General features: G+C 40.1%; 1 protein-coding gene across 3 annotated transcripts in view; it reads left to right on the forward strand.

The window, feature by feature from the left end:
* Positions 1-18,053, forward strand: part of LOC144934185 (netrin receptor UNC5C-like) — a 101,600-nt gene that overhangs the window by 51,466 nt on the left and 32,081 nt on the right. For all 3 annotated transcript variants that reach the window (XM_078859747.1, XM_078859749.1, XM_078859748.1), the window contains 4 exons: positions 1,017-1,244; positions 6,240-6,383; positions 7,068-7,171; positions 10,772-10,952. In XM_078859747.1, the coding sequence (XP_078715873.1) occupies positions 1,017-1,244; positions 6,240-6,383; positions 7,068-7,171; positions 10,772-10,952 (657 nt within the window). The remainder of the gene's footprint in view (positions 1-1,016; positions 1,245-6,239; positions 6,384-7,067; positions 7,172-10,771; positions 10,953-18,053) is intronic.

Raw genomic sequence — 18,053 nt, forward strand, 5'->3', positions numbered from 1 at the left:
GGGACAATCGGGATCTCACGGGAGAAATTCTACTCCTGTCCCAAGTCAAAATGGCAAATTACGTTTCGACAAAACCTCACAGTAAGCAAATCTAAAAACTTGCTTAAAATACATCTATTTTACAATAAACTGTTAGTTCTGGCTGTTTAAAATTGATAATTACATTTTCCAAGAGAGCATTGACTGTGCAATGCAACTGGCAGTGGTTTAAGCTTACATTGTTATAAAATCTTTCATCTCAAATAAAAGATTATAAGAACCTAATGTTCTGAGCAATGGTACCATCATTAGATCATCCTATGTAATTTGAGCTCATGCTTTATTAACACTGCCCATAAGTAACAAGGCGTACATCCCATTTGGGGAAAGTGCCATAGATGTTATGTTTTATCTCTTAGCCACAGCAGGTTGGCTATTTGAGGAAATATTGAGTATAAGAACTGTGAGTTTCATTTTGATTTAGCTATCCAAAACTGACAATAATAATTACATATTTTAGATATGTTGAAAACAACACATTTTTATCGCGTGCAGTTCCTGTTGGCTTACTTAAAAAAAAACTTTTGTAGACAATTCCCATAGTCCATGAGCAAAGGAGGTTGGTCAATACCACCTGGGCTGGCAAATGCTGCAAGTATCTACTATGGGCAGTTTCCACAATAGACGTAAGTCTTAGCATACATACATACTGTCTGTTGCATATACACAGCCAATATTCATTTTCATAATGCATAAATGTTTCACGTTACATTGGCATATCTAATTTCTTCAAATTAATATTGTCTATCAAATATACGACAGCACCCTTATTTAACAAAATAAAAAAATATCTCATAAAAAGCAACCTTGCTGTGGTCTTGCAGTCATGCACATTTCTGATCTTGAGGGAATCATTGTTTGCATTTACCACTCTTGAATGGTGCCGATGAATCACTGTTGGGCCAGTGGCTCAAGGATCTGATGTAGACAAGACATCGTAGTGCAATTGCTTGGCCTCTCTTCCCTTCTCCCTCCAGATGACAGTTTGGAGAACAGAGCAGCGGCTGCATATTCCCGTCCCTCTGCACTGGCGGAGCCCCTGCCCATCTTTCTGACAGAACCCAATGACGGCTTCATAGTGCAGAACAAGCCGGTGACGCTCGACTGCTCAGCCTCCCCAGCCACACAAATCTACTTCAAGTGCAATGGGGAGTGGCTCCACCAGAAGGCCCTTTACACTCAAGAACACCTCAGTGAGATCACAGGTAAAATGAATGGAATAAAAAAAAGGAGAATGTGCTTGAGAAATTATATGGTGGTGTTGCTGCTGCGATTATTCACTTAATTAACCAGGAAAAAAACCTCGAGTCTCTTGACTCATTTTCAGGAGGGTACTACTTTTTGATGTTTGTCCAGTTCCTTAATGAGCTTTGGATATTTTGTTGCATTTGTATTTCAGTATACATTTTTTTGTTAAATTACATTTCTATGGTACTGCATTATTATTCGCAGAAAGTTACTTTATGGGTTTCGGTTTTATTTGCTGCAGGTAAAACCCATTGGGGATAAAATGTGCATTGTCGATGGTTACACCACAGAGATATCGTTACAGCAAAGTAAAAAAAACATGAACAAAACAATAAAAAAACAACTAAACATGGCCAAGTTCCGTATGGCAAGGTCATGCATCAGCATGGTACAACCAGCACGATAAATACAAGCTTACAGGACAGCCGGAGTCCATTATCATTCCAGGGTAAATAAAACGAGTACAACTGCTGCTGCTTGTCAGTCGGTCAAATTTATTTTGATGGTGAAGACAAGAGGCCAACGTATCAGCTCGTCAGTAGTTGCTGATGGTTTTTTGAATACTACACAAAGGCTGGGCGTGTGTTGCCCATCTTTTTGAGTGCTCTACTTACGGACTCTAAACCACCGCAGTAGCCGATGATGCCCACGGCAAACACTCATGGTGGACATGATATTGGTGTGTCCTCATTCCTGTGACATTTCTAACTCCCCAGCGGCTGCTGTGTGGATCATAGAGTAACAGCATTAGGATGAACACAACCTGAGTCCAGATTTTTTTCTCTTTTTTGTGCGCACAGGCAAGAGGGACCACATATTCCATTGGAACTTTTTTCACACTTTCAGTATTTACTTGTTCATGATGTTAACACACATGAAAAGGTTCGTGAATAATATGCCAACGATATTGATTTCATGATTTCCAAGCTAAGGCCACGGACACTGCTTGAATGGGTGCACCAATCTCCAAAACGTGGCAAATGTGGGCCTCGCATAATTTCAATCTTTCATTCTTATAATGGCTCCCTGCTGTCGTAGTCACTTGCAAATGCTACCTCGCACCCTATTCATGAAAAATTATGTCTATTTCATACAATGATAATGATTCATATGATGCCTTTTAGGCAAGCCATATCTTGTAAAAGCCATTGTTCATTCAAATATGTATAGTATGTTTTCACATTTCTTTTTAGAAGACCAATTACATTTCCTTAACTTCGTCATATTTATAACCTGAATCTCAGCAGAAGTTCCATCACGCATTTCATGATAATACATATATATCGCATTGCCACCTACATGGGTAATCAACTACAGTATAAAAAAAATGGCTTATGGGCATTTAGTATGGCATTCAATTAAAGAATATGAGTCAACATGTGTAGGAAAATGTAAAAGTATTTTTTTTGTAAAAATATTATTACGAGAATTCATATTCTGTAGAGAACATACAGCTGCATACATCTTTTTGTGCCAGATGGTCTCAGCACACCTAGGAATTTTGCTCGTTTTAAATCAGAATTTTCCACTTTCAGCATATTGTTGATCAGGTTGTCAGGTGCTATGGACCCACCAGCACTATTTTAAGGAAAGTCAAGGACTATGTGTCACAAACTTGACAATTCCACTAGCTGGTATATGTGATTCATGTTTAGATAGTTTTGGTTCAGCAGTTAAAAGTTTATTGTAACTTCTGCTTGTGAGGCTTTAACCCAGGAAAAAAGACATGATATGTATAATTATACATATATATTGGCATTAAGTAACAGTTTCGATATTCAGTACAATTGTGTTTTGACCCAGCACACAATGACCTACTGATATTCATAGTAATGATGGCTCCAACATAGCATTGCCATAAATAAAGCTCTTTAATCATAAGCATGTCACTTGGCAGAGAGGCAATCTGCCATGTCAATGACAAGTACACCAATTGCTTTATGGAGAAGGATGTTAATATATTGGCCATGGCAAAAGAGATTGGGATATTCCATATAACTATTTGTCATACTTTTTTATTTATAAAATTAGATAATTATAAGTATACCTATCAATGAATCCCTTTAAGAATCATTTGAGGTGCTGAAGAAATTACATGTGACTATGTCATTTCACTGTTAAAGGTGCAACATCTTGTAGCAAAGTATAAAATCCAAATTGCAAGAGTAATTGCCAATAATTGTTACAAATTTACAATGTAATTCTTTGCAAACCGTGAGTTCAAATTGCAGTTTTAATGCTGCAGTATCATGTCTTTATTACTTGCAGTGGAAGGGAATTCATTTTCTTTTACTGTCTGACATTAATCCTTATGTTGAAGTTTCCCAAGAGCTTTTCAAAGCACTCGGACCCTCAATGACCTTCTGTGGGATTCTATTATCTGGTACCTGGTGGCCAGGAAACAGGCTTATGCTATGTGTCCACAAGCTGATTAAATGAGAGGATGAAATGACCCACCAAGCAGAGCAAAGATCAGGCATGGTACTGTCCTTTAAATAAAACTTAGCCCCTACCTTTGCAGAGATATATGTACCCCACAGTTATATCCAGTGGAGATAATAACTTGCTCTTTCACCTTCATTTCTCCAAAGGCGTTCTAGAATTGGATGTGGCAACGTAGCTTTTGCATTTTTACGATGAAAAGATCACCAGGAAGTCTTATTAAACCATATTAGTACACCGTGGTAGAAATGTAACTGTTTAAAACTAGTCAAGAACATTATAGCATTTCCCTAAGCCAGTATAGTATGCAGAAGCTAGTAATGTGAGTAAATAATATTCTAAATGTATAACCATGACGTATATTTTGTATTTTTCAGGTATTGTTATTTGCATCTATGTTGTTGTGCTAATGTTGCATTATATTTTGTTATATAAGTAGCATTTACGATTTTTTTTTTTTACAAATAATGTAGTCTCACATATTGGTTATGAGATGCATCAATATATTAAGGTAAAGAAATTATATATACGATGATTTGTCTAGAAGATTGAAAACAAATCGGTTATAACGACTATAATCACCCAGGAATGTAATTAACGCTCATGACGTCACTCCACATCGACCATCCCCTCTCATTAATATTCATGAGCAGGTGACGTCCTCCAAATGGACACCCCCCCACCCCTCATTCATAATCATGAGCGAGTGATGTCACTCAATATGGAGTAGTTCCCCCCCTCACTCATAATCATGAGCAAGTGACGGCACTCCACATCGAACAGCCCCCCTCATTAATAATGATGAGCGGGTGACCTCACCATGCATGGAGAACCCCCCTCATTAATAATCATGAGCAGGTGACGTCACTCCACATCGAACAGCCCCCCTCAATAGTCATGAACAGGTGATGTCACTCCACATCGAACAGCCCCCCTCAATAGTCATGAACAGGTGATGTCACTCCACATCGAACAGCCCCCCTCAATAATCATGAACAGGTGACATCCTCCAAATGGACACCCCCCCCACCATTAATAATAATTAGAGGCTGACGTCACTCCACATGGGGGGGCGAGGCGCCTCCTCCCCCCTCCTCGGCGTCAACTCACAACCCTCACTACAAAGGCAGAACCCTCACGTCACGCGATCTCCGTAACGCTGTTGAGACATCAAAGTAAAAAGGACGTCATGATGAACAAGGGATTATAACCTTAAAATGAAATAGGTCTGTGTCACCGCGCCCTTACAATTTGCACACGCATTGACGCAATGAATATCACGTCGCGGTCTGCTTTTCGCTTGCAAGTTTCAGATTTACTGCAATACACCTGTCCTTGGACGAACAAAAGGCTAGTAATGTATAATATTTAATGATTGTATTGATCCTTCACACACAAAAATGAGGCTTGTTTGGAATTGTGTGATAAACTACGCCTTTGTGCTGTACAGTGATGTTTTGTTTGAGAGAGGGGATAGATGAAAGCCATAGGACTTATAAAACACACGCAAAAAAAACTCTTGCTTTCTTATAAATACTTTCCTGAAGCACGTACAGACATAGCAACGAGACACTGCTTGTGACTGAAAATCAATGGTATACTGAAGAAAGAACACTTGCAATGAGGTGGCTGGTTGGCTTAAGCTGCTTGATGTCTGTTTCAGAGCACAGAGTAGGTATCACTAAAGTCCTCTTTAAATATGGCCATCCACTCGTGATTAAACCAGATTCACATCCATTGAGTTGATGTTCTCAGCCCAGTCATGAGTGAATGAATGCATTTGTTTTTTTTGCTTAACCTAATCCACCTCTGAAGCCCAACATATATTAGATCTATGCCATGCGGTGTGCACCTCTTTGAAGGGGAGTGTGATCGAGTATTAGGTAAGAGCGTTATATTGAAAGACTTATGAAGCATTTGTAGTTCTGTGATATCATCTTCTGGAGCCATTCTCTGACATTCAAAATATACAACTCATATGGGTGGTACAATGTCACCTCTGCTTTGCCAAGTATGCATTTTAGTTGTAAAGTGTAACGTAATATGCTATTTTTATAGGATCAAGGGTTGCCAAAAGTGTAAGAACATTCAGACCTATTTTAAATTTTACCAAAATGTTTTGAAATGAGATACGCCTCTTAAAAATATAGCCATTAGATTAAGGTCATTAACATTTGAACAAAAATTAAAACATAGCCTAGTGGGTGAATGTGCTTTAATGAGATTGTTAGGCACACCCTTGTGCGTATAAAATATGCGAACTTCAATTTGTTGATTCTTGTATATGTATATACCCAAGTGGGTTCATATCAGAGCAATTTATTTATCATGAATAAGTATAAATAAAAACATAGATTTTATGATGAACATTTAATAACCAAAAATAGCAGGTAAATAGCTCGGATATATAGCACATACATTTTCACGGACAGTCATCGCACAGACAATGTTGCATTATTGGGTGTTGTCCTTCATTGTGCTGTTTGTGATGCACTTGTATGACCATGCAGGACAGGTAGTGCGAGAGGTCCACACGAATGTGTCAAGGCAGCAGGTGGAAGATCCCTATCGTCTCGAAGATTTCTGGTGTCAGTGTGTTGCCTGGAGTGCATCAGGGACAACCAAGAGCAGAAAGGCCTTTGTCAAAGTAGCACGTGAGTGACACAGCTCAGTCTGCATTATATAATATACATTATTACAGGCGACTGAGTAGTTACATTTTACATGTTGTGTATTATTGTATTCAAATTTCTAAATATTACCGAATTAAATCTTTGTGCTACAATATCTGATTTGTTGCTTTGTAAAGTTTAAGTGTGCAATTGTATTGAAACAAGAGCGTAATGAATAGAACATCATGCCATGCAAAGTACAAGCTGGCTGTGGTAATGTTTGGAGTGGAAACTGTTTTTCATGCTCATTCTTATGAAAAAGGATTGATTGGGAAACATATATATTTTTTCCTATAGATAACATTTATTTTCGAATAATTGTATTTGTTTGAAAAAAATGTTAACTGCAAATATTAGCAATTATCTACTGCCACTGAATTCTGTAACTGCCTCTGTTAGAGCAATAAGGGAATGTCTCAGGAAAGCTAATGTATTAGAGTTCATATTTAATATAGATTATAAATACACATTTCCGTTTTCATATTCGTTGCTGCAGTGTCTGGTCATAGGTCATCCCCGTGTTGGGGGGGAAATAAATGATGGGAAACAAAAAAACAATGAAACCCTTGAAATACATCAGTTCGAATTAATTCACTTTGTGAGACAGCCAAATATTTCTCCAAAATAATAGATGACCCTGTGTCTTTTTATTCATCTCTCTGGCAGATCTACGAAAGAACTTTGAACAGGAGCCCTTGGGAAAAGATGTTCCCCTAAATCATGAAGTCCTGTTGCACTGCCGACCTCCTGAAGCTATCCCACCTGCCGAGGTGAGAATCAGCATCACATGAGTGGCCGAGAAGCGTCAGCGATTGAAATATAACTGTGATTCCCTCTGCATCTGCTGACAATTAATTTGAACCAAAAATGATTTCCTGTAAAGACGCCTTAGCGTTGACGGTTAAGCGTATTATTTATATCCTCGCAGCAATTAACAAAGCAGCGGCAGCAAATGCAAATTAGCGAGTTGTATATTACAGTGCAGCTTAATTGCCTTTATTCTGCATGTTGCAAGTAGGTTAACGACTATTAAATTTGTGATGCTCCAGTGAACTTAATATATTCCTGTAATTTTCTGCCCAATTATTGTAATCAGCAGGTTGCCTAGGATGTAAAAAGACAAACTAAGTCATCCGGTTACAAGCTGAAAGCCATTGCTGCCTGAATTCTTCCTTATGTCACCTCTATTCATCTTGTACTAAACATAACGATGGTTAGATGCAGTGAACTGTGTTGCGGTAATAACTGTTTATCGTTGCACCGACGCAGTGTTTTATAGACGCATGTAATTTATAGCAATGTCATGTGCATTGTGTCTGCATGGCCCACAGGCCGAATCTAATCACTTAACACTCGAAAAGAGGAAAAGCCATATGCTGCTTAAATGCCCTCCCACCCCCTCCTGTGCTCGATACCTCCTGGCTGAGCCACTTTTGATCCAGGAATTGTGACACCATCATGAAGGCCTTCTCAGCAATGATCACTTTTAGCTTTTGAGCTCTTCATTCGCGTACCCACTGCGAGGATCCTTGGGTGATGTTAACGATTGCTTATTTGTGGTATCCTAAAAGCAATCTCGCCATCGAGGGATATTTATAGCATTTCACGTGGCCATATTGAGTGCATACATTTGCCACTGGTGAGCTGTGGATACTCTCTGTTTATGCAAGCTAATGTCAAGTTCATGTACTCTTTGTGGTGAGGAATTTTTTACAACTCTTGATTTTTTTAAATATAAAAAGCCCATGATTCTAAAACATGGAGCTGTCATTTGTGATGATGTTGTTAAGTAGAGGCGAAGCACATTAAATTATCCTGAAGACCCCAGGGCTCTCTGGCATGAGTTTGTGGAATCCAGCAGGGATATTTGTATTCAATTTATTTATTTAATTTGGTCTGCTTGGCTGTCAACCAATGCTTGAAGTGATAATTTTGTCACCGGCAAGAGATTTGCTTGTGTTTCACATTTTAGTCACAAGTAACGTGTTTTTTGAGCGGCAGGTTTTGGGTGATTGAGACTGGGGCTTAGCATGCTATGTGTGCGAATTATGCATCCACAGAATTTGGACATTACATTTATTTTAACAGGTTTCCTCTAAAATATATATAATAATGAAAGCGTTATTTCTTACATGTCCACACACACCATCAATATGCAGCAAACACTTAAATCAATATGCAAATACTTTTTGGTTTATTTCATTTACCTTACGTTGGATGTGTGTCTCAGCAACCATTCTCATTCAAATACAACTGCTGTATCCATCAGCTTACGGCTATAAGCTGCTTGCACAAGGCAGCATGGCATAATTCCCAATGCAAAACATGCAGAATTCTTCAATGTGCACCAGAAGAACATAAATTAGCCCTGCATGTTATACACGTGTAAATTATAAATGTATTTCTGTACATGAAAGTAGAAATAATATTGCATTTTTGTAAAAAAAAATGCCTGATATCGTACGGCAATAGGGTTATGCGTGCTGTTATGTAATATACAATCTGACTTTCTCTGTAGAAAATGTATCTTAGTATATATAAGCATATATTTATTAATTTTCAGTCCTTTGCCCAATCCATTGCTGGATGCATGTATGTTCAATTTCTTTCGCACCATACGTAGCCAACCATGCTAATCGGAGGCCTTCCCATAACATTTTGTCCTGAGAGCTGATTTGACCGTACAGCACTTGGCCATGCTGGTCAGTGTCGGGTGGTGAAGTGGGAGCGCAGAACCAGTTCGTATATCCCTCACCACCAATGTTAACCGTGACCAGGTGTTGAATTTAGATCACATGGTTTGTAGCGCAGTGTGCCACTGTCCTCTCCCCCCATGCAATATATGAAAATTGCACATTCATCACTTATAGTGCAGACTCCCAGCGTTATATCTTAAACCATGGACGCATTTACATTAACGTATGCAAAATGTTTGTACCATGGCAATCTCATGAAGGTATACATCTTTGCACATACATATGCATAGGGGGTGTGACACGTATTAACTTAATATATATACCGTCGGTTGCCAGGTTACTGCAGGTTACCATAAGTGCACAGAAGGTGGTTTGAGAATGTGTGCTGACTAAAGATGGTGCGCTGGTTGTTTACACCAGTCAATACTATGCCACATGTGCAGATGCTATGCAGCCTCCTGAAACATTCATTTTCACCTCATTAGGCATTGACATTTTGCACAAAGCTTGCATCAGGCTCATTGTTGCACCTATGCTTATGTTGCAAATAGAGGTGCACGATTTGGATCTGGTCGAACTAGAATGACATTGAATCATGATCAAAAATATCCTATCAAGCAGACCAAACTCAATCCACGTTTTCTTGGATCCAACACGCTTAGATAGCAAAATATTGCATGTCAAGATGCTCCAGTAGGTACTATCAACAGTAGGTAGATGCAAGAGTCATAGTACTAGGTAGGCTCTTATAGTGTAAATGCTTACCCCGAGCTCTCAATACTCTGATAGTGTGCTGTCTTTGAGTTGTACGCCTTTTGGCGTCATCTGGTCCAACACCAATGGAGACTAGGCTCTAAAAAAAGCTGTCTCGGATGTGGACCAATCAACTTCAAGGACAGTGCATATCATTATCATCATCAAAGTTGTTTCTTTTTGTTTGCATTTTGACTGCTTGTGTTGTGGTTATTGCAAACATGATGCCTTGTATAAAGGTGTCAGTTTTTGTACCAGTTGAAAGGGTAAAAACCTATTACTATAGGCAGGCTCTTGTGATTGTGCTACTGAGGAAGCCCCCAACCAATTGTGGAGTGAAACGGTGGACATCATGCTGAATGACATAACGCAGTTATGAGTATTTCAATAGAAAAATGTTGACTGCCCATTACATATGTTAACCTCACAAACAGGTACTATATCCGAAAGATAAAATGTAGTTGTATTGTACATTTCCTGTTAAGATACATTCTACTTCGACACTGGCTTGTTCATATGTCGTAGCATTGGTTTAAGATATAGGATTTTTTTTGCTGATTCTGCGAATAAAATGTCCCTGACATGTACTGTCATGGTTGAAGGAGAGAGTGGTTACCATAAAGAGAAACACGTTAAATATATTAAATATTTTTGGGGTGGGATCCTTCTCAAGTCAAAAGTAAAATGTTTCAGCCTCCTGCATACAGGCCTGGTTTAAGCACAGGTAACACATTACGTTAACTTAGGGTATTACATTCAAAATTCAATATTTTGTTATTGTCATTTGCAATACCTTTATGTTGACTTTTTTTGTTCTACATGTCGACGGAGACTACAGTTTGGTTACATGTTGAAAGTAAACCTTTGGTCTTGAGCATGAAGAATGGTCGTGAAGATGAATGAATAAACATCTCGTTCCAGGTGGAGTGGATGAAAGACAAGGAACTCATCGACCCGGAGGAGGACTCAAACTTCTACATCACGGTGGACCACAACCTGATCATTAAGCAGGCACGACTGTCGGACAGCGCCAACTACACGTGCGTGGCCAAGAACCTCGTGGCCAAGCGCCGGAGCTCCACCGCCACTGTCACCGTGTACGGTGAGTGGTGGTGCAACAACAACAAAGACAACAACCGCCGTTCACCACTAAGTGGCGGTGACATCACCATGGTGCTTGTGCCACGCTAGGTGCACCTTTGAAATTTTTGCTCTGGTTCCTTACACAAGCACCATGGCACGCGTGCCATGCTAGGTGCAACGCCATACAAATACATGCACTCGCACACACACACTCCTGTTTAGCCGTACGGAACTGCTCGGGCAAGTGCTGTTAGTGAGCAATTATTAAGGCTGGCATGGTACAAGGGAGGGGGTAATGAGGCCAGTCCAGTTCACACCCTGATACTTTTGTCTCCCCTTTGTCACCATGTAGTGTAATTATTTTAGGTTCGGTAGATCAGGTGAGGGGCGGTGGCGGGGGGGGGGGCTCTCTGAGTCACATTCAGACACCAATTGTTGTCGGTCTTTTGCATGGCTAGGAAATATACCCAGGTTACCGGAGTTGTATATTTATGTGTGTGAATCAGTACAGCAGCAGCATGCCCCATAAATGCAGATGCAAGCAATGGCGGAGCCAAGATTTTCAGATGGGGGGTCAACCCCTCCAGCAATGCAAAATGATTGGAGTTGTTAGTAAGTAAGGACTTGTCCCTTGATTTTTATTCGACGCGTGTGCGACGATGGCGCAGCCATCGATCAAGGGTCGAATTCGAACCGTGGGTGATCGGCATAGCGCTCGCTGAAAGTGAATGCCTTCAGGGAAGTCGTGTACTGTATACGCAACTGCGCACAATTCTGTGAGTCACTTATAACTGTTTTGCCGTTACTTATTGCCAATTATGGACTCAGAATATTGTCCTATCATCTCATAGAGTCCTTGGCACTTAATAATATGCTACCCAGTGGCAGTGGGGGGTCGCAAAATTCCGATTTATTACTAATAAACCCCAATGATCCAATCGAAATTAGGGATTTCGATTAGATCATTGGGGGTCACGTGCCACCCCCACCACTGGCTTCGCCAGTGGATGCAAGTACACACTGACACAAACAAGGAGGTATAAACAGACTTCTGTACACACGAGTACAAAGATGATCACATATAAAAAGATAAAGATCCCAAATACATATACAAATGGCTGATTTATGTCAGCAAACACATTTTTTACAACCGGCAGAGAACAAAATTTGCTGGAGAGAGCAGTCGCATGTCTGGTCAACATCTTTAACCCAGTCCGGGTGCTGACGCATCATGCCTTGTTTTGTTTTTAGGTTCAGCCAAGTGCAAACACACACTCAGTTTAGCTACACATTTGTACTGTTTTACATAATCAGGCACACTCCTACCGTATTCAGTTCAATAACGACGTTCTACATTTTGTCATTTTATTACCTCTCACACGCTGAAACAAAACCAAAGATCCCCCATATAGCCTTCAACAAACTGTTAGGACAAGTGCCATTAGCGGGATATTATTTAGGCCAGGATGGCATGTCGAACACCACACATAGCCACATTTGCCTCCTCTGTGCCGATGCTTAGACACTGTCATTTAAGGCTGAGTCTAACTAAGGGTAGCTTAGGACTGGCTCAGATATCACTTGCCACTTACGTTAGCTATGGGTGAGATTTGAACTTGGGTTGCTAAGTTGGAAGCACAGTGGGTTTAACTACTGTGCCACCACTCCCCATACAAAGTGAAATGCACGTAGAGATTGTCTACCTGATTTACCAGGTAGACAATCTCCAAGGAATGTATTTAATTAGAATTCCAAATAAAATAACTGTACATTCATATGTAAATTGCGTACTTCACATTATAACCATGTGCTTGTTGATAGATGTAGCCAAAGGAAATGTGGTGGCTCCTGGACACAAGAGACTGATAATGACTTATCTCGGAGATTACTGTATTTAGGAAATTAATATACTGTAATATCCTTCATGATTTGTGTGTATTTAGAGGCCATCATTGCACAAGCAGATGGTAAATCACAACTGAATTGAAATCAGAATACCAAATTGGAATTTGATTTAGAATTGTATTGCCTTGAATAGCAAATGCTGTATTGGGTATGCAAGTGTTGTCTCTTGTACTTGGCTATACATGTTAAATTCTGAATCTGATGTTCAATGCATTGGCTGTGCTGGGAATATATATATGAAGCTCTGGGTTTGAGAGTTGGATGGACAAGTAATCACGGCAGACAGATTGTAAAGAGCAGATATGCAGACATTTGGATTAGTACTGCCAAAAACAGATGCAAGCAGTGGCAGGGTGGGATTTTGAATGACACAAGATGTTTGGAGATGGAAAGGATCGCAGAAGCATTTGGACACACGATGGTAAGGTCTCCCAGGCGGTGTTGACAAAACACTTCAAAAAAAGAGTCATGAGAGGAATGATAGATCAAGGTAAGTTTAAAACTTAGGCTTTCGCGACCAAAATCATCCATAATAGCGGTTCTGGGGTTAGATCGCGTAAATATATAAATGTGTCATTAAAACCCGCCAACACCCGACACGGCTAACTAGTAAGGGTTGTCATGTAAACAGAACATGCCAATTTGGCATGTCGGGTGGTGGCGGGTTTTAACCACACATTTATATATTTACGCAATCTAACCCAAAAACCTCGATTATATAGGGTGTTTCAAAAGCATCGACCCAATTTGAAATCGCTATATCTCTGCAATCACGAACCGCCCATGAATGAAACTCTTACCACTTGAAATGGCGGGGCATAAAGTTTCAAATGATTACCGCTACATGCCTCTGCCAGCACACACACAGCCCCTAGCCTGAGTCATTCGCAAGATGGTGACCCCGCAACACAAGGCGTTTTGCGTTCTGCAGTTCAGCAAGACTGAATCCGTAATTGCGGTGCAGCGTGCGTTTCAATGGCGTTTTGGCATTGATCCGCCAATGTCAAAGAGCATTCGTCGTTGGTACCGACAATTTGAGGAAACATGTAGATCAAGAGAAGAGAAAAATACAACTCGATATGGTTGACAAGATAGAGGCACGTAAACATATAAGGTTGATGTTTACTTTTCAATCTATGGAAATGGTCAATACTATTCAATGTTAATGATATAAATGTTTGCAGAAAAAAAGCAAAGGATTAGACTTTGCAATGGTGCATTTGGTAGTTATTTGCCCACAGAACATGTAAAGGGTTAATGCTAACCTGTGTGAGTTGGAGCAATAGGAAACTCCGCTAGGCTAGCACAGGGCTTTATTACTTCCTGGAAGCACACGTTAGCAGCAGCATATTGACTGTTAAGCAAGGTAAGTGGACTGTGGCAGGACCTGTGGCTAAAATAAATGATAGCAGCATTACGAGACCGATGACAACATGGCAGCAAAAGGAGGGATTGTGCTCTAAAGGATGACCACTGCAAATGTGGATTCATGAGACCAACTCAGGGATAGGAGAGAGATGGCGATTTAATTGCTGGACCGAGATGGATGTTAATATTTTTGGGAGGCATTCAAATAGCAGGATAAATAAACTAGCCAATGAATGATATGCACAGAAGAGATATTGTTTTTTGTATCTCACAATGTAGTAATTTATTGTAAGTTATTTCAAAATACGATGAATATCGATTCCAAACAGTGTTTTACTTTTCCAAATAATGTGCTTTGTTTTGGGGCAGAGAGTGTGCTCTAATAAAGTTTTGCAATATTATTAGATGATATTTGACCAGCTGAACCCTAAACAATGTTACATCCACAAATACAGTAACTACTAAACTAAAACTAGACTATGTTTATTTTACCAGGCAAGGCCCCCTGAGCTGTATAGCTCTTTTTCAGAAGCAACCTGGCCACAAATGATAGCTCAACGAAGTGGCTTATCACGTGGATATTTATAGCAGCCAAATACTGTACTCTAAAATGCATGTTGATTCTAAACATGGAGGGAAAAGCCGAAGGACCCAGAGAAAAATGCACACGACCACAAGGAGAACATGCAAACTCCAAATATATAGCAGGCATGAGGGGAAGAATCGAACCTACGACTTCCTGTATACAAGGCAAGGTAGTTGACATCTCATTCCAAGTGCATGCACATTAGAGCTGGGTAATTCTCACAGGTTTTATCCTGGAATGATTATTACATTCTTAGAATCTAAAAAGATTCCTAATGGGATTGTTGGATTACAGGAATGGAATTGTTGGGGAGGTGGGGGGGGCTTGACTGAGCCAGACATGGTATTCATGAGGGCCTTTGTGGACTGGTCGGGCTTTCCTGAGCCAGGCATGGCATTCATGAGGGCCTTTGTGGACTGGTCGGGCTTTACTGAGTCAGTCATGGTATTCATGGGGGGCTCTGTGGCCTGGTCAGGCTTTCCTGAGCCAGACATGGAATTCATAAAGGTCTCTGTGGCCAGGTCGGCCAAATTGAATCTCTAATGATAAGCAGGCGAATGCCTGGTTCATACGAGGGAGCTGGAATCAAAGTTGGAATCAAATTTGATTCCAGCCATCTGTTGTAACCAAAATCACCAATGCTGCATATAGACATTGGCCACTATGCCAGCCAGGCTTCTTTTGCCTCCCAAGTTACCTGAACGCCATTCCAGAACTGGGGAGGAATCAGGCCAATTGTCCATGCTGGGCATCGACATTGAAATTCAATTATGATTTTAGCAGCCTGGAATTAACCAGAATTGGCATTCTGGCCAACTGGAATCAGCAATGCTTGGCTAGGCGTAGCTGAATTTTAAGTGAGCATAGATGAATGTTAGCTAAACTAGATTTGCAATAAAATGGCAAAAGAGTACAATTATATTGCACGAATCTTCCAAATTCCCATTAAAATGAATGGAAATTGTACCATGGGAATAAACCATATAAAAATCACAGTTCCTGCAGGAATTGTCCAGGGTGAAATTGTAGGAATTTAATTAGATTCCTGCAGGAATCGCTCACCTCTATTATTACACATTGATACACACCATATGTGCTACATACACATAGTACCATGTGAAAACCTTATATTTGGTTGAATCTAGAAAGCGTGCTTCTTAAGATGCATGAGTGGTTGCTCTTTTTTATTGTTCACCACTCAAGTGTGTTTTTTTGCACGTTTAAACCTTGCCCTGACATAAACATGCTAGCAAACTTTGGCTGATACGAAGGTGACTACTTTGTTAATATTCCACCTTCAATGGCCTGTGAATCTCGTGCCCTCTGTTTGCACATGTATCAAAACTTTCACTGCTCTTTAAATTGTTGTATATATGCCTGAATAATGTGAATGTGAAAATAACAAAGAAATGTTTTTTTATTTAGTTGATCAGTATGATACTTATATTGTAGTATATTCAGTGCAAAGTAAAAATGTTTTGATTAGATTATATATATTAATGTATATGGAAAAAAACCTGAATCATGACAGTTTTTACTGGTAGGAACCACCTGGTTCCACCAGCCCACAGGGGATTATTGTGTCCGTCCGTCGTGCATCCAAAAATGGGAGGGGTGGGGCTGGGTGGCGAGGGGAGGGTGGGGAGGGGCTGGGTGGGGAGGGGAGGGTGGGGAGGGGCTGGGTGAGGAGGGGCTGGTCACCCCGTGGTGCCCTTATAAAACTCAACGTTTAACCTACTCACGCCGGCTTGTGCTCGCCCTCACAGTCGGCCATATTTGCGGAATACACCACACCGCCGTTGACCCTGGCCATTGACTGAGCAACCCAACGTTCCTACCAGCTCCCTCCGCAGGAATGTGTTATTTTAAGGTTCTGTCTATTTCTATGAACGATGTCTCATAAAATGCACTGCTAATGCCAGGCGTGATACTACTTAGCAAAGTGAAGCACGACTTTTCTATTTTTACCACGAAATGTTTATTTATATATTAGTAAGTATACGTTTATATTTTTTGTAATTCCTTATGTGAGCATTTGGGCCACTTTGTGGAGTTCCATTTATGAATAGCTTCGGCAATCATTGTGCGAACGATGGCACTTAAAACAGAGAGAGCTGAACGTGTTGGTGGTCAATTTACAAAAAAAATCATGACTCTTGGTAACCTAATGCAATCGTTTTACTATTATCACAGTATGTGTTATAGTTAATGGATAGAAAACTAGATTCACAAATGCAATTGTGAAGCGGTATGGAGACATAACCTTAATGTTATACTGAAGGCCCCAGGGATCTTAACAATGCATAATAGTAAGTGAAGTTGATGTTAATTACTTGTGTATGTAAACTGCAGGTTTACACCCAAAGGGGTTGTTTATTTTCACGATAGTATGGATATGATTGTATACAGTGATTAAATACATTCTGCTTTTTATATCATAGCCATCATACATCAAGACACTTATTGGATATGTACAGGCGAAATATATATATAAATATATATTAGTTGCATATGGAAACATTGTGGAAAGGTTGATGTGTTTGTTGTGTCTTCCAACCTGTCTGATCAGACTGATAAGATAGGGTAGGCAAATGTATCTGATGAGTGCACTGTGTAAAGGCATGTCTGCTTTTCATGCAAGTAAACAAATACAAAATAGACAAAGATCTCCCATATTGCCTGTGTCAGTATGTTCGTGCAGGTGCTGTTAGTGAGCATCTATTGAGGCCAACACAGTACACTAGGTGGTGGAGTTGCCATCAACACATCCGATCACCTTTGTCTCCTCAGTTCTCATGTTTTGCACATTGCAGCAGGTGCTCATTAAAGTTTAGGCGACCAGGGAAAGGTTGCGGCTTGGAGATGAACTCCAGTTAGAGGGTCTGCAGCGCAGTGCACCGATCTGCATGCCATCGCTCCCCACATGAAACAAAAAATACAGGCGCACACATTGCATCAGTCTAATGAGAGAACATGTTGCAAACTTGATGAAAAAACTATTTAAAAATTGTGACTCTCATGGCTCTGACTTTAATAATTTAAAAGCAATGTAATGGCATGTGTTTGGCTATTAAAATGGAAATGCATTAATTGAAACTACTCGACAAAGCATTGCAGTGCTGTTTTTTTTTATTGAGCACATTGAGCTAGCATTTAGGTTAAGCATGTCAATGCCACATGGCAGTTCCAGGAATGATTGTCAAATTGAAATGAATGGATAATTGTATGCAATACCCACATATGTAGATTTCATGAACGATT

The sequence above is a fragment of the Lampetra fluviatilis genome, chromosome 9 (genome assembly GCF_964198595.1).
Source record: "Lampetra fluviatilis chromosome 9, kcLamFluv1.1, whole genome shotgun sequence".
Lineage (NCBI taxonomy): Eukaryota > Metazoa > Chordata > Hyperoartia > Petromyzontiformes > Petromyzontidae > Lampetra > Lampetra fluviatilis.